This window comes from Ascaphus truei, chromosome 12, assembly GCF_040206685.1.
Source record: "Ascaphus truei isolate aAscTru1 chromosome 12, aAscTru1.hap1, whole genome shotgun sequence".
In the NCBI taxonomy this organism is placed as follows: Eukaryota; Metazoa; Chordata; class Amphibia; order Anura; family Ascaphidae; genus Ascaphus; species Ascaphus truei.
The window spans coordinates 26,467,070-26,492,235 of NC_134494.1; the positions used below are offsets into that span (position 1 = coordinate 26,467,070).

Consider the following 25,166-nt stretch of genomic DNA (forward strand, 5'->3'; position numbering starts at 1 on the left):
GCGCAATCCGGATCAGCCTGAGTGGTCTAAGGTCGGTGCTTTTACAACCCCACCTCAGCCACGCGGTCCGACCCTGGTTTGTGGCGAGCACAACCGTGACAATATCTAGGTCTAACCTTAGGACAAGAATATTTTAAGTTCTGAGAAGCACTTTAATAGCTGGTCCGGGTACATAGTGTTACTACCATAATCTATTTAGATACAATACTTACCGTACTGGGTGGTAGTAGCTAGTGGCCTCACCAATGGGGATTTTTAACCATCACTGTAAATGAATTATCACTTGCGTCGATGTCTTAATAATAAAACTTCTTTATTTTTCAACATAGAAAGTGGGAGATATAACATTTTTCATATGACAAATTCGTTGTTAGTGGTACACATGAGGTATATATTGATACTCCTCATTCTAGGAATATTATGATTCTGTGATTATAGAATCACCCTACTATATTTACCATATGTACTTTGAGTGTAATTTGTAGGGACCGTCTGTATGCTCTCTATCTTACATACAATTGTTTTTTGTCTATATCGTTATATCCCTCTGCACCTTAGTTTTTCTTTACTAACTCTAGAGCGGCTTTGGGTTTGAGCGGGTAGTCAACTTTATTGATGCATGTCTATTGAGCGCATTCTCCCTCCCCTGCAGCGGTAAATGAGAATTTTCACAGGTAGGGTTAGGAGCTGCAACTGGTCATGCCGTGACGTGGCTGCAGGCTTATAGCGCTTTGGCCAAAGGGTTTAACTAAATGCCCCTTGCTCATGGGAATACTTACATTGAAGTATTTAACTATGTATTTTGCCACATTGGATGTACTGTAGCATTTGGGTATTTTTGTCTTTTAACAATACAAATATGACATTTGAAAACAACATAAAACTGTGAATTCCAAACATAGCCTTCATCATAAAGAGACAAGATATAAAACAATGCGCTTTATTTATTTGTTTTTAGTGTTTCGCCTTCAAAATTCCATGTTGTGAATGAGTTTATTGTTTGAAGCTAAAATTAGTGGTATATACAACTACAAACTCAAGAAGAAATAACTTTGGTGGAGATGGGATGGTTGGTGGATGACACTTGCCTTGCCTATACCTAATTAGGCTTGAGCTCTCCAAGGTAGTCACTTAAGGGGCATTTAAAGGTAGCTGTTAGATGAAGTTCCTGCCCACACCAACACAGGCCTAGCCTTTAAAGCAGCAATCCCTTCTAACTAACTCCCCTTCTTTTTTACAGCATTGAAACCGGTGTGTTCGCCAGAGCTGAACTGCACTTTTTTCAGCACCGGGTCTCCAACCGGATTCCCGAGATACATACAAGTGAAGTTACCAATATTACTTCCTAGTTTTTAGAGGGGATTTAAATGGCTGTCCAATAGAAAGCCACAAGCAATGATGTTGCAGCTTCCTATTGGCCGGAGATTTGGCAGCGATCTTGTTTCCCCTGGAGGGAGATTTAAACCTAGTAACTTCCCCAGTAAGTATCGTGGGATCCAAGGTGTCGCCTCAAATCTGAAAAGATCACAGCTCACCTTCAGGATACCCCTCCCCCCCCCCCCCCCCCCCCGGTTCCTGACCTGTAAAAAAACAATTATCGGGTGGGGGGTGAAAAAAGGGGTAAGGGGAATTGCTGCTTTAATGTGCACCATGTTCCACACCTCTGCAATAGTAACATATATTAAGATAAGCAACATTTCACACTCATTATACAGTCCTGAGTGTCAAGTGTACGTTTTGTGAAAAGTGCAGAAAAAAATATTTATACAACAAAATATAATAAAGGATTTACATGGTATAACTGTAATAAATAGTACAAACTTGTATAGCTTAATAGGGACTGCGCACAACTTACAATTAAAAGCTGCTGTGTATGGGTTATTAAATACATACAATTAAAAATATTCTTGTTACTTGGAAACCGTCAGATTCACCCGAATGCTGCAGGGCATTTTTACTTCTGCTAATTTCACCATTTGGAATATTGATAGGTTAATAAAAGCAAAGTAAATTTAGTTAAAACAAAACCAGTGAGAATGCTAGATGGATTTTTCCCCTATATTAACATCTTTAGTGCTGATGGTCTGAATCCCGTTACATACGTGGCAATGATGTTTAGGCTTCTTTAGACCTGTTGTAGGGGATTTTCTGTCCGTTCTGTACAAACATTAAACAACATTCATTGTACTGTATTGGCTGTACCTGTTGTATTAATACTAAGTTACATCAGGTAAGACCCGGTGGCATCAGGCCTGTTGTATGAGGCTTTTTTTAACAGCCCAAATGTGGTTTATTCAATTTAAAAAAAAAAAAAATTTGAACAGCACAAAAGAGAAAAACTTAACAGTTTAGCCAGTCGCGACTGAACCAATAGCAGAAAGGGAAATATTACATCTTGGTAGAAAGAAAAGGAATCTCATAGAAAACAGTGGAATTCTTTTCCTTGACAAATGTGGGGCTATTTTTTGCCCCCTTTTGTAGCTGGGGGGGACAAAATAACCTGCATGATCGATATGAAACCGCCAATGTATCTTGCCCCTCTTTTGTGCAGACGCTGTGTGGGATCTTGAAAGCCACGTGTACCCCAGTAGCTATGGAAAATGTCCAACATCAAATATATTGCAACCTACAAAATAATGCTGAATACCAATAGTCTAGTTGAGGCAGAGAGCTGAGAGGATGCTATAAAGATATTCAAGGTGAAGGTAACAAACACACGATTGTGCTTTCACATGTTAAGTGCTCGCTCTTGGGTTTCGTGACCTCTGAATAACAACAGCTGAGTTGAGGTGGTTCCAAAACACCTCCGGCATCAAAAGTCATCAGTGGATGTCGCTCTTATAAAAGGTCTGCCCCCCCCCCCCCTTGGTTGTACAGATCAGTGCGCGCACACATCAGGCACAGAGCCCTCTGTATACTTGTCGTATTGTTCAGTATGTATCAGGGCTGTCTCTAAACTTCTGCTTCCGCGCAGTTTCCTGCAGTAACGGGGAGGGTTGGCGGACTCTCTGCTCCTGTCCCGTTCGGTTTCTTTTCTTCCTCCGTGGCGTTGTCGCTGGTCGCGGTTTCCTTAAACACTTTCGTTTCTACTGCTTCCGTCTCCTCTTTCTTCTTTGTGAAGAGCAAATTCGTTTTGTACCTGGGGTAGAGTTTGGAAAACAGAAGGTTGGACACAGTTTGTCTGGTGCACACATGGTTTACAACTGGGGTGGGCCAACTCCAGTCCGCAACGGCCACCAACAGGTAAGGTTTTCAGGATATCCCAGCTTCAGCACAGTTGGCTCAGTCATCGACTGAGCCAACTGTGCTGAAGCAGGGATATCCTGAAAACTTGACCTGTTGATGGCCATACAGGACTGGAGTTGGCCACCCCTGGTCTACAATATATATACTATTATGAAGCCTCTTCCAGCATGCCAAGTTATTTTTGTCTAAGTGTTTGTGGATACAGAAGTCCCCACACTATTCAGAGTTCAGACTTTTATGCAGTCTGGTCATAGTTTTGGAGTCTGTGGGACAGACTCACGAAGCACCGATCTGCCGTTAACTGGCATCCAAGACAATGGCAATTAACACTGGTTGAGGGAACGGTTCCCCCAATCGGCGCTTAGTGAATCTCGGCGTATGCGATCGATGGGAGCCGCTTTTCAACCTTTTCTGCAAAACGTGAGCAAAAAAAAAACATTTTCTGCATTTATTAGAGAAACTAAATTCCGTTGGTTTTTGTAAGATTTTTCTTCCCTTTCTTAAATCAGGTGCTATCTTTGTAAATATTTTTTTTGCACCAGATACATTTGTATACATAATGCCCTGTGTATATAGCTGCAGCCAATTGTAGTGTCACTAATCTCCTTCACTGTGATACATCACTGGCATCAAATGTAACCATTTCGCTGACACAGGAGCCAGTGAATCATTGCTGCAAGTGTTGTAGGCCAGAGAAATGCTTAAGGAGATAGTATACCAGGTTTCATATATTTTATGGAAAACTGAACAAATTGATATGTGCCAGCTGGTAGTTTACTTAAAAACAAAAAAAACAACCCACCCTGCCAGACAAGCCCCCCCCCCCCCTGTGTATGAGGTGCGTGAGACATAATCCCTTCCCTGCCTCTTCCATTGCGCTACACAACAACTTCACATCCAGTAATGCGTGGTAACACTGACAGGTACCTGGCAGTTTCCTGAGAACAAGGGAACCGTTCATAAAAATAACTCTTTAAAAAGCGACTCATGTTATTTGCTCATCTTCCTGCCTTTGTTGCTGCCCAGCGCTGCTTAACACTGTGTGATTATAAATCAACGTTGAGGTAACTCACACTACAAGTCCATAAGACTGTTCACGGTCCCTAGGTTCAACAAAGTAACCGGCCTCTCCTCCTTCTCTTACTGCGCACCTCACAACTGGAACAGTCTGCCAGAGACTCTCACATCCACCACCAGTTTAAGTTCTTTCAAAACTTAAGCTGTCTCACATTTTAATCTGGTCTGTAACTGTTACATACGCTATAACATATATTATCTCTTACTGTGCATGCAATGTCTTGTATACAATGTATAACCCTGCTCACTTAATTTAACTATGTATTTGTAACCATGTATTTGTCATCATAACTCTGTGCCCAGGACATACTTGAAAACGAGAGGTAACTCTCCAATGTATTACTTCCTGGTAAAACATTTTACAAATAAATAACGCCCACTTCGGCGGAAATAGAACTAAGGCCCTAAGAATAATACTGCTGCATGAGGGTTGGTGCAAAGACCAGCATCAAGGGAAAATAATCACACCGCTTCCAACAAGACGTTTAAATAAAGTACAAATAATATCTGGTGCTGTTTTCTCTGGCTGTTTGTTTGCTCCAGTTTTTCAGTCAGAGGACTTGAATAAACATTCCCCAAAAGTACTGCAATCGTAATTGGCGGTATAAATATGTCTTAAGCCCTCCAGTGTCGTATAAAAAGAAAAGGAAAGATCGGGGCAACACAAACTTACTTTTTGATGTAGCAAACTGCAAGGGCAAGAGCCGCTATGAAAAATGCCAGTGCTAATATCAACAAGGCCGTCGGCAAACCTGCGAGTGAATAAAAACATTGGGTTAATGATAGCAGGGGTTGATAAAGTCAAAATGGTGCAAAACCCCCCAAAAAACACTCCCCAGCTGTTGGAGAACTCAATAAAAAATGTAAGTATTAAAAAAAACTCTGCATAGAATGCATGACATTTGTCAGTCAATGTAGATGCATTTTACACAATTTAAGCAGCAATCCTCCCATTTTCACATTAATTCTTTTACTGAATTAGAACCAGAGGTCCTCCAGAGCTGAACTGAGCTTTTTGGGGTTTTTTTTAGCCCCAGGGGGTGCCTGGTTTCCGAGATATTTAACAGTTTAGTTGCTGGTGTTCTTCCCGAGTATTCAAAGATGGCCACTGGGGTCATCCAACAGGAAGTTGCAACAGTCATCTCACCGATGACATTGCGGCTTCCTATTGGTCAGCTGGAACAAGGTCGGTGTGGCAGCCATTTTGATGTTCCAAACGGTGGAGAAAACACCAGCAACTAAACGAGAAAGTATTTTGGGAACCTGTGGGTTCTCAGAGCTAAAAATCGTGTGCGTCAGTTCTGGAGAACCCCCTCTCCAACCCCTGTTTCTTGTTATGTTAAAAGTAGGGGATATTGCTGCTTCAACGCACACTGTAGGTGCCACCCTTTACCTGCTAACATTAAACAATGACACATTTTAAGAAGTTATTTGCCAACCACTGATTCTCTTATCAGCCCAGAAAAAATGTTCCTTTCCACGTCATTGGAGAGGTGATAATCTTCATCCACCATATACGGTATGAGCAAGCACACACGTTTAGGGAGGGTGCTTTTGATATTTAAATGTAGGCTGTTTAAGCAGACCGTAACATATAAAAAAAAAGATATTCATTTAACGCACAAAAGCACTTTAAAATAGCTCTATGCATTTTTCATAGACAGTCTAGGGCAGAGGTTCCCACTCCAGTGCTCAAGCACCACTAACAGTGCAGGTTTTAAGGCTATCCTCATTAGCACTTAAGTATCCTTAACCTGTACTGTTAGTGGTCACTGAGGACTGGGGTTAGGAACCTTTGGTATAGACAATTACAGGAGACATGAGCCTTATGTTGTCCGTGAGATTATTTTGTGTTTCTGTTTACTTTTTGCAGAGGAGTACTCTACTGTCTTTCATTTCCCCTGAGTATACCATAACCTGGAACTACTTTTGTCTTTCACTCGGAAAACCCTTCCTTCTATCCTTCCCCCAACAGAGGGTTCGTGAGATGTCCCTGAGGGATTCTCCAGACAAAAAAATGTAATGGCGGATCACAATCAGTATAGTGGGTTCCTGAGCCCATGTGGGAACTGTGCAAAGGCGAAACACTGAACCTTGGCGTGGGCAGTCTAGATGTCAATTACAACAGGAGCTTCCAAAGCCACTCCCCACAACGCTTTGCATCCACAGCAGCAAGGCATTGTGGGGTGCGACTTTGGAGGCTCCCTCAGTAATTGAAACCTAGACCACTCATTCTGTGGGCAAACACTGAGGTGCAGTTTGAGGCCTTATTCAGCTCAGGACACTATTCTGCCTGGAATCAGTCAAACTCTTTTTTTAGCTCTTGACCAATAACAAGGCAAAAAGATTTATTAATCAAGGGTTCGAGCAACAAATATTCTCTAGCAAGGGGTGCACTCCCCTTTCTCTTCCAGGAGGCATGTAGATCACCGGGTCTTCCTCTCTAAGATTAATGCAGAATCTGACCTGTTTAGGATTGCTATAACCCTTTGTATGTTCTTTGGGTAATATGGGCTCCGGAACTGGACAAAGTAGTTCACTGTAGTCAATATCTAACCAAGTATCTTTGTAACTACCTCCTATCAGATATCACTTGCCTCTACACAGCTGAACAGCCTGAGCACTGCCCTATTTGCAACCAGACATTTGTATGAGTGATACCACATGCAGGGGTGTAGTAGGACAATAACTACCAAGCATAAGCCATGGGCCACTTTCCAGCTAGAGGACACTTTGCAGCTCCTTGACTTGAATGGGCTGGAAGGTGTTCTCCAGCCTCAGAAAACTGCGGAGTGAATGTGGGCCATCATGTTTTATTCTTTTCTCTTTACCTCCGAATATAGCTTGATCAGTCTTTAGCGCGGCTTGGTTTTTAGGCCCACTGGATACTTCAATCTCAGCCTCGGGTGTTGTCATTCTTGTCGTCAACATAGCTTTTGTGATGCACCTGGTGAGAAATTTTGTTGTTTCCTTCTTTCTAGGCGTTGTGTGTACAACGTGCAACGTTGTAGGTGTGGTTTGTGACTCCGTGCTAGCTTTATTGGTTGTGACAGTAGATGAGAGTTGTGTAGCTGTAGGAGATTGCGCCTCTGTCCCAGGGACTGTTGTTGACCTTATCTCTGGTTTACAAGAATTTACCCAGGTATCTAAGGGAAAGAAACAAACACGACAATCAGTCCAAAAGAAATGTAGTCAAAAACAAGTTACTTCCAGCATTAAAAGTGCACTTTTACAAACATATACTGAACTTTCTGTAAGTGTTCACGCATTATTATCCCTTAATCTTCTTTATCTTTGTCATCATGGGTCTTCAGCTTTATAATTACATGTTAATGTTTTCATGTCCTAATTTGCACAATGAGACTATTGTGTAAACAGCACATACATGCTGTATGTACAGGCATACCCCGCATTAACGTACACAATGGGTCCAGAGCATGTATGTAAAGATAAAATGTACTTAAAGTGAAGCACTCCCTTTTTCCCACTTATTGATGCATGTACAGTACTGCAATCGGCATATGCGTGCATAACTGATGTAAATAACGCATTTGTAACAGGCTCTATAGTCTCCCCGCTTGCGCACAGCTTCGGTACAGGTAAGGAGGCGGTATTGCTGTTCAGGACGTGCTGACAGGCACAAGCTGCCGTTTGCCTATTGGGCGATATGTACTTAAAGTGAGTGTCCTTAAACCGGGGTATGCCTGTACAGTACTGTAGTACATAGCTTCCAAAAATCTATATACATGTTTTCTAGTTGTTATTTTTTTCAGCCTGGACTCAAGCTGAGGGGATTCTACGACTAGTGGTGGAGGACATCTGCAGCAGAGATCTTTGCAAGATCAGGATGGCGCTCTGCTAGTTGGGTTTGCTTCTCACAGTGCTCATTTGCATGTCATTACCCAGAATCCCTGGCTGCAGTGGAAGCACTGTATGCTATGAGATAACGGGGAAAGGCAGGGTTGCAGACGTGGGGTCTAAAAAGTGTCTCAGTTGTTGCTTCCCAGTGGCAGACCTGTCGGTAACGTGAGTGTGCTCACAAGTGATACTTCTATTTGCCTCTCACAGTAATATTGTTTGTTTTTTTATATCAAGGTTCTCAAAGGTGACTTTGTGGTCAAAGAAAATAAAAGGAGTGGTAGATTGAATATAGCTTCCTCTTATAAATCTAGACCATTATTAGGTCTCGGAGTTAGTTTATGGTCATACGATAATTGTTAATCATTTATTGCTCTCTCCACTTGAATACTCATTAAATGTTACAACCATGATCTTTTTGTTTTTTTTTACACAATTGATGCAGATCTGGCATCCAGAGGTTTACTCATCACTGAAATTTTTTCAAGCAAATAATACGTTTTAGTAGCAATACTGGTCCTAGGGAATTGTAGATTTGTGATGCGGTTTTTAATGGCCCAAGAAGAGAGTTCTTCATAGGTTTAAAATGTAGTGTACTGAGCTTTTGAAGCTGTAGAAGTCTTGTCTTCGTGTGTACATATCATTAAGCAATTGCAAACTGTACACAGGAAAAAGAGCCTTGTGAGTTCTCCAAAACGCTATATATACACTATCATTTATGAACAACTCATATCCAATAAAATGTCTCATAGCTGCAAATATTAGAGAGAAACGTTATGGGACAAGACATGCCTATCGCAAACATTTTTTATTTCCCTTTGTTACTGTATTAGCCTCTACCAGCTCTGCCGGGAGGCTTTCCCATGAATTCACTACTCTTTCAGTGCAGAAGTACTTGCTCACATTTCCCCTGAGCCTCCTACCCTTCCAGCTTCAGAGGATGACCTCTTGTTCTAGCGCTTCTCTCTCTCTGGAATATGCTTCCCTTCTGAACCTCGTTCAGCAAGGTGCATTATATCATATCTCCCTCTACACTCTCTCCTCTGAGCTGTACGTAGGGAGGGCATTTAGTCTTTCCAGAACAAAAGTGATACATGTTTACACCAACCTTATTACCCCTCTGTACCCTATGTTTGCAATTACCCCCTTCCTTATAGATTGTAATGTCCTTGGGGCAGGGCCCTCTTTACCTACTGTATCAATGTATGTTAAAGCAGCAATGTGGGTTAACTTTGACAATAAAAAAATATATATATAGATAGATTTATTATTTCAGGGTTGAAGCATGGGATCTACGGAGCTGAACCCCATTAATTTCAGCTCCGCTTCCAGAGATACTTACCTCCGTAGGCGGCTACTGGTATCTCTGCAGAATTGAAAGGTCCAGGTCACACGGACCAATAGGAAGCCGCACCAGATGACATCACGGCTTCCTATTGGCCCGTGTGACACGGGACATTTAAACGCCACCATTAGATTAAGGAACACATACCGGCACCACTACAGAGGTAAGTATCTCTGGAAGCAGGAGGTCCCTGGAGCGCAAATCAACAGGCTTCAGATCCGGAGCTTCAACCCTGTAATAATATATATATATATACACACACAGTGGTCGACAAATCACCAAATAATCTACTCGCCGAACAAAAAAATCTACTCGCCACCTAGTACCACGCGTGTGCTGCTTGGACCAATAGGAGCTCGCCACGATGTTAAATCCACTCGCCCGGGGCGAGCAAATGTATAGGTTTGTCGAACACTGTATAGGGAACCATGTTAAAAATGGTTATTGAGACAAAAAGTGACACTGTGTGCTCATTTGCATGTCATTTCCCAGAATCCCTTGCTGCAGTGGAAGTGCTGTATGCTGGGTGATAATGGGGAAAGGCGGGGTTGCAGACCTGCCTAAGACATGCAGATGAGCATACAGCTATATTTGCATATTTGCTTTCCTGTGGAGGGTTTTTGTCACTTTTTTTACTCACCATAACTTAACTCAGTATATATATATATATATATATATATATATATATATATATATATATATGTAGCCCCGAGGTAAATTTGAGCTGCCTGGCCCCTCTCCGCGAGTGCCGTGCGGTAGCGGGTGCTGCCGGAGGCTGTGACGGACCCGCCGGCACTTCGCGAGGGTGGGGGCCAGTGCAGGGAGCGGTGCAGGCTGGTTGCCGGGGACGCGATCGGGCCGTCGCTAGGGCCGCGATCGCGTTGCCACCGGCTGGGCGGCTTGCAGAGAGTGTGCCGCCATTGCGCGTTAGTTCGCGCATGCGCAGTAGGGCGTAAGCGCGCGATAGGACTCCAGGGATAGGGAGAGGTCGCGCGAGAGTAGGGAAGTGTAGAGGGAGAGTGAGGCGGCCATTAGGGGTTCGCGCATGCGCAAGGGAAGCGCGCACGCGGCCCCAATGCTTTAGGCAGCCCCTGGGAACTACAACTCCCAGGAGGCTTAGGGAGGCAGAGGTCAGGTGCTCCCTAGTGGCCAATAGGGCTGGAGGAAGCTCAGCCCGGGAATATAGATACATTTCCCGGGCTTTGCAACAGTCAGTCAGGGCAGAGCAGAGGAAGGAGTAGGAAGGGTGCAGGGAGCGCGTGGCTCCTGCATCAGGTAAGGGTTCTCCCTAGATCCCCAGGCAGGCCCCAATTCCCGGGTAAGGGTAGGGGGTAACTGAAGAGGGACGCCTTAGACTGAGGAGGGACGCCTTAGCTAGGGAGGTGACCCTTGAGTGTGGGAAGTGCTGGTTTGGTAGTGTCGCAGCGGAGAGTGCTGTGGGCACTGTCAAAGAGGCACGGTGTGCTAGCAGTGGGATTGCTGCGGGATCCAGGTGGCTGTGTGTGATTGCAGCTGTCTGGGTGTGTGTCGCTGCATGTGCTGTGCGCAGTGCGTGCAGTGTGTGTGCACGGTGTGAATCCCTGCAGGCTGACAGTGTAAGCTGAATGTTGGCTGCAGGTGTGTTAGGCTGCTAGGATTAGCAGATACAGTTGAGACTGGGTAGCTAGGGGAAGGGGGGCGGTTATTGTCCACAGGCCCTAGGAGTTTTCCCCAAGCCATCCCAGGTTGCGGTTCTTCAGGGACAGGCCCTAGGTTAGGGTTGCTGTCACTCAAGTAGTAGGTATTGATAGGAAGGCGGTTCCGGTTCCCATGCGGTTGGTGTTGCCGTGATCCGGTGGCAGTCCCGTGGAGCGGTGGGACCCTCGCTGGGGTCCACCGGCAGAGTACCTGGAATAGGATCAGACGGACGTCTGACCCTTTTAGAAGAAAGTGTGTTGCGGTCCCGAGCATCGGAGTGCTCGGAAGGTATCTTCCATATTCTAAGTGCACCAACTGGGCCCCAGCTTAAATAGTGACTGCGCAGTCACCCACGACCTCCGTAGGAGTTACGAGACATTGGGTGTGGGGTGATCACAGGACACTGGGTGGGGTACACCAGACATTGGGTTGATGTGATGCGGGTAGAGCATCTGGTTATGGTTATGTTATGTAATGTGTTATATGTGTGTTAAGTAAAGAGTTAGTATTGTTTATCTATGAGTGTTATTGTATTTCTTACTCAGGGCTATCTTTCCTAACGGGGGATCCTGGGTAAGTGGAGGCGCTGCACCAAGTAAGGGTAAGGGTTTTTCCCCAGGCTCCCAGCTAGCGGAGGCTCAGTTCTCCTGGAGCCACACAGGTTATGCAGTACCAGTAGTCCTTTAGAGCAGGTGTGTTGCAGGGAAAGGGACCGGTTAGACCACGAGGGGCCAATGTGATATTGGTTGGGTCGGCCGGTTCACAAAAAGGGCTACATTTGGAGGCGCTGCTGAGATATCAGACCTGGGGTGCCCTGTACATGTTTTTGCTAAATTGTGTCCTATTTTTGTTCCACCATGTGGGTGCTCTCAAAGCAGGAGGTCTACGCTTGGGCCTTGAAAGTAAACGTGAATCCTAACTGCGTGGTTGCCGTGGGGGCAGTCCCGGCTGGCGTGCCCTTGTTAGATGTCCAGGCGCAGGTTCGGCAGCTCTCTGGACTGGCGGGTACGTGGGTCAGAGGGCGAAGGTATGATTACACCGTGCAATGGAGTACTGTCCTGATATATGCACGCCAGACCCTAAGCGAGGAAGATGGCCCTAAGATCTTAAATTTGCCCGGGGGTCCGACTGATGGGTGCCCCTTTATCTACCCTGACTTGGCAGTTTCTACCTGCATCGAGAGCCCTATAGACATTGACCGTGAGCCCCACCTAAAATGGCGGCTCCCGCCAAATCAAAATGGCACGTGTGCGGCTGACTGCCAGCATGCACAGGAAAATGTTGCAACCCTTCTCCCAGGACTGGCGGGAAAGCCAGAGCCCCGCCCCCACACTGTGTGTGACTCAGAACAGAGTTTGCAACATTCCCCAAAAGACTGTGCTGTTTTTCCTCTAGAGTCCACCAGGGGGAGGGAGTGTCGTGAGCAGAAATCAGCCAACTCTGTTCCCCCTAAGGAAAGCAAGGGATGCCGAGAAAAGCACCCTTGGCTGTATAGAATCGTACGGGCCCCCCATTTAGACTTGTCAATGGCGGTGTGCCCGTGTGCATTAAGAGACTGGAAGGCGACTGGTGGCTGGGCGGACGGGTCCCCTGAGTTAGCCGTCGCCCTCACGATGACCGTGGTAGACGGGGAAGAATGCCTGCACGGCCGTCTGCATGAATGTGAGTGTCCTGTGGGTGAACTGACCCGAGGGCCCGAGTGCCCTGACTGTGCGGCGCAGTTCCTGCAACCCAAACTGCCGCAGCCTACCGAGCTGCCGTTGGGGGAGGACACTGTAGCAGAACTGGATTGTCCTTTCCCTGAGAAGGAAGAGCAGGAACCTCTGATGGTGGAACCTACAGAGAAAGAGGCGCCTGATGGTGCTACCAAGGTGGGTGAAGCCGCTACTAATTTGTCCACTTTAGCCATGGAGGTGGTGGAGGGCCCGTGTGCCCAAATGAACTTTCCAGACGCTGAGCCAGAGCCGCTGAAGGCGGAGCTCCAGATGTCGGAACCCCAGATGTCGGTTCCAGACCCGGTTCCCGAGCAAGAACCACCGAGACCAGAACCACAGATTCCGGACGGCCAGGGTAAGGTGCTTGTACCCCCGCCCATGTGTGATGATTCGAGCGACCAACCGAGCGTGGTGATGCGCCTTCCGGCGGACCACTCCAGTGAGGTCACCGAGGCAACCACCTCCACTGATACAGACCATGATGTGGGCCCGTGTGCCCTGCAACGGCCAGTCCGGCCTACCACCGAGGTACCAGCGGTCCCAGGCGTGGGATCAGTACCTGCCAATACCGACCGGGGTAAGTTGACTGCCCCAGGGGTGTCGGGTGTGAGCTCCCCGGTGATCGTGGAGCCTGGTGACTCCAAAGGTAGGGTCACCCGGGCGATGGGCTCACCCCGTCATCGTGTCCTGGTGGAGGTGTCTCCCCCAGAAGATCTCTGCAGATCGTGGAATGAACTCGACCTTATCAAGGTATCCGGTGTAGCGGACCGGAGCGACACATACTCCTGCGCGAGGAGTCTCCAAGCTTGGCCTTCTCAAGAAACGGGCCTACCCGAAGACGTGGTGCCGTCCGCGGACGAAGTCACCGTTAAAGGGATTGTTGGAGCGGACAAAGACTCTGTTGAGACCGCTCTGGTAGTTGTGGCCTCTCCCAGGTGCGCGATGGAGCGCTATGTTCGCCATGTGGTGGATCGAGGAAAGAGACTGAGCCTCCCTGTCTCCCGTGAGACGAGACCGGAGGAACCGGAAAGGGTCAATACCCAGGACCCCGTACATTTTTTTCTGCGAGAGGGAGAAGGTGGGTTGGTGCAAGGGACAGGTCCTAAGCTCCAAAAGACTCACAGGAGTCAAGGTGGGATACCCTCACCCAGTCTGTTAGGGGCACTCCAATCTGAGACTCAGCTGGCCTCGGGTATCCATGCGGGGATGATGTTGGGTACAAATGGGGAATTGCTTGTATGTGATGTATCGGTTACAATGCATTTTCCATTATATAACCCACTGTATGGTTGCTACCCAAGCGAGGGCGTTGGGATTCTGCGAAGGGGAGAATGTAGCCCCGAGGTAAATTTGAGCTGCCTGGCCCCTCTCCGCGAGTGCCGTGCGGTAGCGGGTGCTGCCGGAGGCTGTGACGGACCCGCCGGCACTTCGCGAGGGTGGGGGCCAGTGCAGGGAGCGGTGCAGGCTGGTTGCCGGGGACGCGATCGGGCCGTCGCTAGGGCCGCGATCGCGTTGCCACCGGCTGGGCGGCTTGCAGAGAGTGTGCCGCCATTGCGCGTTAGTTCGCGCATGCGCAGTAGGGCGTAAGCGCGCGATAGGACTCCAGGGATAGGGAGAGGTCGCGCGAGAGTAGGGAAGTGTAGAGGGAGAGTGAGGCGGCCATTAGGGGTTCGCGCATGCGCAAGGGAAGCGCGCACGCGGCCCCAATGCTTTAGGCAGCCCCTGGGAACTACAACTCCCAGGAGGCTTAGGGAGGCAGAGGTCAGGTGCTCCCTAGTGGCCAATAGGGCTGGAGGAAGCTCAGCCCGGGAATATAGATACATTTCCCGGGCTTTGCAACAGTCAGTCAGGGCAGAGCAGAGGAAGGAGTAGGAAGGGTGCAGGGAGCGCGTGGCTCCTGCATCAGGTAAGGGTTCTCCCTAGATCCCCAGGCAGGCCCCAATTCCCGGGTAAGGGTAGGGGGTAACTGAAGAGGGACGCCTTAGACTGAGGAGGGACGCCTTAGCTAGGGAGGTGACCCTTGAGTGTGGGAAGTGCTGGTTTGGTAGTGTCGCAGCGGAGAGTGCTGTGGGCACTGTCAAAGAGGCACGGTGTGCTAGCAGTGGGATTGCTGCGGGATCCAGGTGGCTGTGTGTGATTGCAGCTGTCTGGGTGTGTGTCGCTGCATGTGCTGTGCGCAGTGCGTGCAGTGTGTGTGCACGGTGTGAATCCCTGCAGGCTGACAGTGTAAGCTGAATGTTGGCTGCAGGTGTGTTAGGCTGCTAGGATTAGCAGATACAGTTGAGACTGGGTAGCTAGGGGAAGGGGGGCGGTTATTGTCCACAGGCCCTAGGAGTTTTCCCCAAGCCATCCCAGGTTGCGGTTCTTCAGGGACAGGCCCTAGGTTAGGGTTGCTGTCACTCAAGTAGTAGGTATTGATAGGAAGGCGGTTCCGGTTCCCATGCGGTTGGTGTTGCCGTGATCCGGTGGCAGTCCCGTGGAGCGGTGGGACCCTCGCTGGGGTCCACCGGCAGAGTACCTGGAATAGGATCAGACGGACGTCTGACCCTTTTAGAAGAAAGTGTGTTGCGGTCCCGAGCATCGGAGTGCTCGGAAGGTATCTTCCATATTCTAAGTGCACCAACTGGGCCCTAGCTTAAATAGTGACTGCGCAGTCACCCACGACCTCCGTAGGAGTTACGAGACATTGGGTGTGGGGTGATCACAGGACACTGGGTGGGGTACACCAGACATTGGGTTGATGTGATGCGGGTAGAGCATCTGGTTATGGTTATGTTATGTAATGTGTTATATGTGTGTTAAGTAAAGAGTTAGTATTGTTTATCTATGAGTGTTATTGTATTTCTTACTCAGGGCTATCTTTCCTAACGGGGGATCCTGGGTAAGTGGAGGCGCTGCACCAAGTAAGGGTAAGGGTTTTTCCCCAGGCTCCCAGCTAGCGGAGGCTCAGTTCTCCTGGAGCCACACAGGTTATGCAGTACCAGTAGTCCTTTAGAGCAGGTGTGTTGCAGGGAAAGGGACCGGTTAGACCACGAGGGGCCAATGTGATATTGGGTGGGTCGGCCGGTTCACAAAAAGGGCTACATATATATACAGTGGTTGATAAATCACCAAAAAATCTACTCGCCACACAAAAAAATCTACTCGCCACCTAGTACCACACGTGTGCTGCTTGGACCAATAGGAGCTCGCCACGATGTTAAATCCACTCGCCCGGGGCGAGCAAATGTATAGGTTTGTCGAACACTGTATATATATATATATATAACTTAACTCAGTATTATGGTTTAGCCTATCCCATAGCCTCTCTTGCATTCCCAGTAAAATCAACCCCACACTGATGAGACCCATCAAGGTCGAAACAGCTGTCTGTGGGTGGTTTTCTGGGTATGCACCTTAACCCTGGCTGTGCTCAAAGCTGTGACCATGCAGCAAGCTTAAGCCTATAGGGAACCATGTTAAAAATGGTTATTGAGGCAAAAAGTGACACTGTGTGCTCATTTGCATGTCATTTCCCAGAATCCCTTGCTGCAGTGGAAGTGCTGTATGCTGGGTGATAATGGGGAAAGGTGGGGTTGCAGACCTGCCTAAGACATGCAGATGAGCATACAGCTATATTTGCATATATATATATATATATATATAAAAAGAGAGAAAGCGTGCAGCCCATAGCGTAAAAAGAGTATACATTTAATATAAAAATTGAGGAGGTCCTTTGAGAAAGTCAGCGTGACTGACGAAACGCGTCAGGATAGCAGTGACGGCATTACGTCATCACCTGGTTGAAAGGACTGACTACCAAGGACTTTCATTCGAGTTATCTTAATACACACCATGAGGTCTGATATCTTGGACTGACAGCTGGCAGCTTCTATTTCATCTCTGCTGTGGAGGAGACTCCATGCTGGTCCCATGTTGGTGATATTCATATTGCCTGTTTTTTAATCTTTGTTTGTGAGTGAGCTTGTATCCCTCTCCTCAATTTTTATATTAAATTTATGGGCTGCGCGCTTTCTCTTTTGTTTTTCTAGATTTCTGGACGTGGTTCTCCACCTGAAAGCTGCCCCAAACCCATCCAAAGCTTAGCAATTGGACTGGACATTCTAAGGAGTGGATTAGTATATATATATATATATATATATATATATATATATATATATATATATATATATATATATATATATAAATATAAAATAAAAAAAAAATAGATGATACCGTTCTGTGGCTAACGAAATGCTTTTATTTGTGCGAGCTTTCGAGATACACTGATCTCTTCTTCCGGCGATGTTACAATGAATGAAGCAAAAGGTAAACTTAAAAACAGTGTCTCTTGGAATGTTATCTGTGCTGTTTCTTCCCCCGGTGTTGATTATTGAAGCTCGGCTAACACGGTACTGATACCTCTACATGTATATATATATATATATATATATATATTTCTTGTATCATCTAATCAATATCTCTTGTTGCATTTCTATCTGTCAATTGAGATTAATTTGTTTAACTATTGTACCATACTTTATCTATTGGCGCTACTATTTTCTTGTCATATAGAATCAGCCCCTGACGAAGCCTAACGGAGAAACGCGTAGGGCGTGGTTTACAGACAGTGAACACAGTGTATTCAGCAGGAGTAGCAGCAGACAGCAGCCAAGAGGTGCCGGTGGCCGTTTGTCCCACTATTTGCCTGCAGGAAGACTAGCAGCGCAGAGGATTGAGGCCCCGCTCCCACAGCCCACCGGACGAACTCTCGCGAGAGGGAGTGACGTCACCACGTAGTCACGTGGCACGGAGCGTCCCCAGGAGACGTGGGTGACCGGAGGAAGATTGAGAACTCTTCGTGGGAAAACAGAAAGAACTCTCTATATGTGAAACCGGACAGCACCTACCTTTAAGTACCGTGAGTACTATACGCACATTAGGTGCAGTGAGATAGACCTATGTAGGTTGATAAGAACGGAAAGAGACAGCTCACACAAGGAGACTGTGTGGAACAGTAGAGACACTAAGTGTGTGTGCTATTTACAACCTGGACTCATTTCCCTATTGGTTACATATCTACAGACTAAGGACTGTTGAAGAAATCTGCATAGTGTTACTACCCTTTTCCAATGAGTGTGAGATGCTCAGAATTCTCAAAAGTTTTATGATATCTCACAGAATGTGAGTCTTTTACTTATAGTCATTTTTATTAATAATTTTAATAAACTGTGTTACGCTATTTGTGTTCTATCTCTCTTCCTGCATGGGTACCTTTGCTCGAGATTGCAATTGCTGTGGATGACCAGCTGTTCCAGACTCATCATTTAATTGTTCCAGATCCCAGAGTGGATACAAGGCTTGATATTATCCTATACGCTGTGAGTGCATATTATACCTTCTGGCGGTTTATTTGTTAGAACATACTACCCTATGTTTGTTTTTTCTTGTCTCCATTTGCGCCTAGGTCATTCTCTTTGGATATATATATATATATATATATATATATATATATATATATATATATATATATAAATTTAAGTTACCCCGTATTGCTGCTTTAATGTTTGTTATGTCATTGTTTTTCGTCCTCCAATCCTATTCTACTGTGTTATGCAATATTTTGGTGCATTATAAATAAATGATAATAATAATAATCATAATAGTGTGATACAAAAAGTGACATAGCAATGCAAAAAAATGAATGGAAATGTGTCAGATATTAGAAAGTGGTTGTGAGGTGTCCCAGCTGTGGCAGAGCGGAGGAGGACTGTTCATTTGGAGACCTCATTACATAGCATATTTGCATTGAAGTAAAGATGCAATCTTACAATGTACATGTATGGCATAATAGGGCATAACCCCATTATCCAAGTCCTAATGTATCAAAGGTTTGCATGAGTTTATACTCCCATGTTTTCTGAAATTTCCCTTGATAATTGTTACTTTCATGTCCTTGATATTATAATTGGGGCTACAGAAGACATCTTGTTTTGTGATTTATGGTGTAGCGATGCATGCTCATTATCTGATTCACCTATATAAAATCCACTATTAGTGCATTATGTGCATGTTATGGGGTAGACAGCATTGGACGAGGAACAGAATGTTACACTCCTGGTGTGTGTGCGGTATAAGTATCCTGTCTGTGGGCTGGAGCACAAGTTGTTTGACGTTTGGTGAGAGAGGGAGAGAGAGGTGGGGAGAGAGGTGGGGTGAGGCAGAGAGAGGTGGGGTGAGGGAGAGAGAGGTGGGGTGAATGGGGGAGAGAGAGGTGGGGTGAATGGGGGAGAGAGAGGTGGGGTGAGAGGGGGAGGAAGGGGTGGGGTGAGAGGGGAAGAGAGAGGTGGGGTGAGAGGGGAGGATAGGTGGGGTGAGGGGGAGAGAGAGGGAAAGAGAGAGGTGGGGTGAGGGAGAGAAAGGTGGGGTGAGAGCGGGAGAAACAGGTAGGGTGAGGGGGAGAGAGAGGTGGGGTGAGAGGGGGAGAGAGAGGTGGGTTAGTGAGAGAGAGAGAGAGAGAGAGAGAGAGAGAGGTGGGCTGGAGCACAAGTAGTTTGCGTTTGGTGGCTGTTTGTAGGAGAGTATGGGCGGTTCTGTTGAGATTTATTTCAATCTGTCACCTTTATGGAGGGTTGGTTGCAGGTCGTTGGTTATTTTGTGCAGGGTATCCAGTTGGGGGCTGTTGGTGACAACTAACGACACCCTGTTTTCCTCCTGTTTTTTGGTATGCAGGTGGCTCTGTATATTTGTTTTTCTGTCAACCTGGGGATGTAACTTCTATCTGATATTATGCACCTTTTAGCAGCCCATCTGTGCACAATCTGACTTATTTATTAATGTATGTCCTTGCAGAGATATGGTCTCCGGAACTGAACACAATAATCTAGGTGAGGTCTTTCCAATGATCTATAAAGTAGCATCACTACCTTTGTATTTCTGCTGCGAATAGCTCTCCCTGTACACCCTAGCATCCTGCTGGATTTCCCCATTGCTTTGTCTTAATTTAAGTCAGCTTTCAAGTCTATATTCTATGTCTACTTGTACAGTAAGTCAGCTTTCAAGTCTATATTCTGTCTACTTGTACAGTAAATCGGCTTGCAAGTCTGTCATTTAATTTTAAATTACACTATGCCCACAAAATCGTTCTTTACTCACCGGACACATTGAAACAATATGCAGGAAACTGCTTAGTAAGTGGAACGCTCCATACAAGCACTCCTGTTTTGTTCTTGCCACATTTTTCATTGTTTTGAATTCGTGAGATAACAACTATTTGGTCTGCCACCCATCCAAATCTGTAGCAAATAGATTTCACAGTTAGAAATAGCTCCTGTAGCCATATGGTTCTTAGTGACATGTAGATTTGTTGTGTACTGTAATAACTTTTAAGGGACCGACATGAGTTCTTCATTGATTAAATTATAGTGTATAGATTGGCCCGCCAACAGGGGGGGGAGATCAGGGACATGTCTTCCTGGGCAGGAAGTTAGGACCGTGCCCAACTTCTGCTTTCGCCCACCTGGTTGGCCCCCCTCCCATGCCAGGTAGGACAGACATCGTTCCATTACTCTACCGATAGGGCCCAGGGGAGGAGGAGAGAGAGATGTGGTGAGAGGGGAGAGAGAGGTGGGTGAATAGGGGAGAGAGAGAGGTGGGGTGAGAGAGGGACAGAGAGAGGTGGGGTGGGAGGGGGAGAGAGAGGTGGGTAAATGTGGGAGAGAGATGTGGGGTGAGCGGGGAAGAGAGAGGTGGGGTGAGAGGGGGAGAGAGGGGGTAAGAGAGAGGAGGGGTGAGAGCAGGAGAGACAGGTAGGGTGAGAGGGGGAGAGAGAGGTGGGTGAATGGTGGAGAGAGGTGGGGTGAGAGGGGGAGAGAGAGATGGGGTGAGAGAGGGAAAGAGGGGTGGGGTGAGAGGGGGAGAGAGAGGTGGGTGAATGGGGAGAGAGAGGTGGGGTGAGTGGGAGAGAGGTGGGGGAGAAAGGTGGGTGAATGGGGAAAGAGATGGGGTGAGAGGGGAAGAGAGTGGTGGGGTGAGAGGGTAGGAGAGGTGGGGAGAGAGAGAGGTGGGGTGAGGGGGAGAGAGAGGTGGGGTGAGAAAGGGAGAGAGAGGTGGGGTGAGAAAGGGAGAGAGAGGTGGGGTGAGAAAGGGAGAGAGAGGTGGGGCGAGAAAGGGAGAGAGGTGGGGGGAGAGAAAGGTGGGTGAATGGGGGAGAGAGAGGTGGGGAGAGAGGGGAAGAGAGAGGTGGGTTGAGAGGGGAAGAGAGAGGTGGGTGAGTGGGAGAAAGGTGGGGTGAATGCAGGAGAGAGGTGGGGTGAATGGGGGAGAGAGAGGTGGGGTGACAGGGGGAGAGAGAGGTGGGGTGAGGGGAAGAGAGGTGGGGTGAAGGGAAGAGAGGTGGGGTGAGAGGGAGAGAGGTGGGGTGAGGGAGAGAGAGGTAGGTTGAGAGGGGAGAGAGGTGGGAGAATGGGGGAGAGAGAGGTGGGGTGAATGGGGGAGAGAGAGGTGGGGTGAGAGGGAGAGGGGTGAGAGGGGAAGAGAGAGGTGGGGTGAGAGGGGAAGAGAGAGGTGGGGTGAGAGGGGAGTATAGGTGGGGTGAGGGGGAGGGAGGGGGAAAGAGAGGTGGGGTGAGAGAGGGAGAGAGAGGTGGGGTGAGAGGGGGGAGAATGAGGTGGGGTGAGGGGAAGAGAGAGGTGGTGTGAGAGGGGAAGAGAGGGGGAAAGAGAGAGTGGGGTGAGGGAGAGAGAGGTGGGGTGAGTGCGGGAGAGAGAGGTGGGTGAATGGGGGAGAGAGAGGTGGGGTGAGGGGGAGAGAGAGGTGGGGTGAGAGGGAGAGAGAGGTGGGGTGAGAGGAGGAGAGAGAGGTGGGGTGAGAGAGGAGAAGTGGGGGAGAGAGTGGGAAAGAGAGAGGTGGGGTGAGAAGAGAGAAGTTTGGTGAGGGAGAGAGAAGTGGGGTGAGGGCAGGAGAGACAGGTAGTGTGAGAGGGGGAGAGAGGTGGGTGAATGGGGGAGAGAGAACTGGGGTGAGGGGGAGAGAGAGGTGGGGTGAGAGGGGGAGGTAGGTTGGGTGGGAGAGGGAGAGATGTGGGTGAATAGGGGAGAGGTGGGGTGAGGGGGAGAGAGAGGTGGGGTGAGGGGGAGAGAGAGATGGGGTGAGGGGGAGAGAGAGGTGGGGTGAGGGGGAGAGAGAGGTGGGTGAGATGGGGAGGGAGGCGGGGTGGGAGAGGGAGAGGTGGGTGAATGGGGAGAGAGAGGTGAGGTGAGAGGGAGAGAGGGGTGGAGTGAGAGGGGGAGAGGGGTGGGATGAGAGGGGAATAGAGAGGTGGGGTGAGAGAGGAGGAGAAGTGGGGTTGAGAGGGGGAGAGTGGGAAAGAGAGAGGTGGGGTGAGGAAGAGAGAAGTTTGGTGAGGGAGAGAGAAGTGGGGTGAGGGAGGGAGAGACAGGTAGTGTGAGAGGGAGAGAGAGGTGGGTGAATGGGGGAGAGAGAGGTGGGGTGAGGGGGAGAGAGAGGTGGGGTGACAGGAGGATAGGTGGGGTGAGAAGGGGAGGGAGGTGGGGTGAGAGGGGGAGGGAGGTGGGGTGTGAGTGGGACAGATGTGGGTGAATGGGGGAGAGAGAGGTGGGGTGAGGGGGAGAGAGAGGTGGGGTGAGAGGAGGAGAGAGGTCGGGTGAGAGGGGGAGGGAGATGGGGTGAGAGAGGGAGAGAGGTGGGTGAATGGGGGAGAGAGAGGTGAGGTGAGAGAGGGAGAGAGGGGTGGAGTGAGAGTGGGAGAGGGGTGGGATGAGAGGGGAAGAGAGAGGTGGGGTGAGAGAGGAGGAGAGGAGGGTTTGAGAGGGGGAAAGAGAGAGGTGGGGTGAGGAAGAGAGAAGTTTGGTGAGGGAGAGAGAAGTGGGGTGAGGGCGGGAGAGACAGGTAGTGTGAGAGGGGGAGAGAGGTGGGTAAATGTGAGAGAGAGAGTTGGGGTGAGAGGGGAGAGAGAGGTGGGGTATGGGGAAGAGATAGGTGGGGTGAGAGGGGAAGGAGAAGTGAAGTGAGAAGGAGAGAAAGAGGGGATTGAGAAGAGAAAGGGGGTAGAAGAGGAGAAAATAAATGAAAAGGTTAAGGAGAAAGAGGTGAGGACAGTAAGGGAGAGAGAGAGAGAGAGAGAGAGAGAGAGAGAGAGAGGATGAGAGCGAGGGGAAGAAAGATTTGGGTAGTGAGAGAAGGAACTTGTGAGAGAGGGGAGAGTGAGAGGGGAAAGAGAGAGAGGGAGGGAGGTAGAGGGAGGGAGGTAGAGAGAGGGAGTGAGAAGAGAGAGAAGGAAGAAGAGGAGAAGAGACATGAGGTGGGGGTGGTGAGAGAGAGAGGGGAGAGTGTGAGAGAGAGGTGGGACAGGGTGACTCCGGGAAAGTTGTTTGGTGCCCTGTGAATGGAGCTTTAGAAACCTCACTGGTTTCTTCTTCAGTACACTTCAATGTTTCCAAATGTCATCTATAAAGAACCCGTACATGGGTCCTTAAAAGGTATCACAACCTCCATCAAATCTACAGTAAGAAATGCAAATAGAATCGTTTACAGTTTCTGATACAAAATCCCAGCTGCAAATTGCATACCTGCAAGTTTCCAAACCATTGGTTCGAGCCTTCTCAACTTGTGTTTTATTAGCCAGTTTTAAGCCTAGCAGTTGGCACACACTTTCAGCTGTTGTGTAGTTAAATTGGTTCGTCGGATCTTTGCTCTCGGCTAAAGCCACACCTGAAATTCTGCATTTCATAGTCGCAAGATCTGCAATAAAAAGAAAGTATACTTTATATTAAAGCTGCAGACCACACAATATCCTACATATGTGTTTTTTTCTAATAAATCAGTTCTTTACTATGAGAAAATACTTGTAGCATTTTTATTTAAAAATAGAACTTTAAATGACGACATTTTTTATGTATTATCATGTAACAAGCATTTTTGTTTCTATAACAACCATTTACAAGTCTCACTAACTGCAGAGCAGAATATTCCTCTGCAGTCATTTAGTGAACCCCTCGAGCCGAATCATCGCCGATCGATCAGAGGAGAACGGTTCGATCAGCAACTTAACTAATTACTTATCATTGTGTGGATTGTATTGATGCACATATTAAAGGGGCGGGGGGGGGGGGGGGGCGGCAGCATGGATTGCAGCTTTAAACATACCGTATAACCATCATACAGTTATACAATTCTGCAAACTGTTAACGGATTGGGACTGTGCACTCTTTGTTAGTTTGTAAAGCCAGGTACAATGTTGAACATTGACGGTCCGAAACGCGTAGGAGCTTTTGTCTCATCCCCTGGGGTGATGTTACTGAGTGTTGCTGAATAAATAGAATTTTATTTTTTCCACCCCCTGGCTCCCTGGCAGTGCACTGTTTTCGCTCTCTTTTTCTTATACCATTATAATCAATGTAACAATTGTAATGCATAGCCCTGAAATCTGCATCAGATGTTTTTTTTTAATAACCTCAATATTGGTGGCAGGTTGGTATTTTTCTGTATCACTTTTTAAGTCAAAATCATTTTTGACTGCTTTAAATTCAGAATTGTAACAAAAAGCCCCTATTTTCAATTAACCTGAAATCCGCCATGTTTATTTAACCAGTGGGTCATTTCCATACAAGTTTGTCGGCTGTAGTTGTGTTTATAATTTAAAGAAATCGTTTTAACAATTTTCAATGAAGTTATGTTGGCATTTTCTCAAATAAACATCATTTTATTGGTGCCTGTATGATCATATTAATGTGCAGCATTATCCGTAAAGCTCTTTCTGAAAGCACCATGATAAAGGTTTCCACATTCCACCCTTTTGTTATTGGGGAGTTATATATTTTTTGGGCCTACCATATTCAAGTTTTGTCTAAACACATGTAAATGCACTGTACATTACACAATCTATAGGGGTAAATTGTATGTTTTATCCATATGAATAAATGATTTGTCATACAATTTAAAACACATACCTTTCACATCGATGGAACTGCGGGCTACAGATATCATCATAAGGAGCGAGAACAGGAAAAGGTGACGCCAAACCGAAAAGTCATCCTGGCTGTTACTCCTAAACGGGTCCTTATTATGCAGTTGGAAGACTCAGAGGCTGCAGACCACCCTGCCAGTTCACACCTGTTGGGTCTTCCTTGAAGAATGGAACTCTGACACCTCACAGCTTCACAATGAAACGGAGAGATACGGTTCTCAATTCATAAACCTCCGGCACTGGAGATTCAAGTTCAATTGGTGGAAATCCATGACGCACTAGA

The 25,166-nt window shown here is 47.3% G+C and overlaps 1 protein-coding gene across 1 annotated transcript; it reads right to left on the reverse strand.

Annotated features, from left to right (window-relative positions):
* Positions 1 to 294: 294 nt before the first annotated feature.
* On the reverse strand, positions 295 to 25,166 carry LYVE1 (lymphatic vessel endothelial hyaluronan receptor 1). Its single transcript, XM_075567100.1, has 6 exons — positions 24,867 to 25,166; positions 23,487 to 23,658; positions 20,053 to 20,192; positions 7,155 to 7,469; positions 4,997 to 5,075; positions 295 to 3,139 (listed from the first exon to the last, which is right to left on the reverse strand). The coding sequence occupies exons 1-6, from the start codon at positions 24,904 to 24,906 to the stop codon at positions 2,953 to 2,955; spliced, it is 933 nt and encodes a 310-aa protein (XP_075423215.1). The 5' UTR covers positions 24,907 to 25,166; the 3' UTR covers positions 295 to 2,952.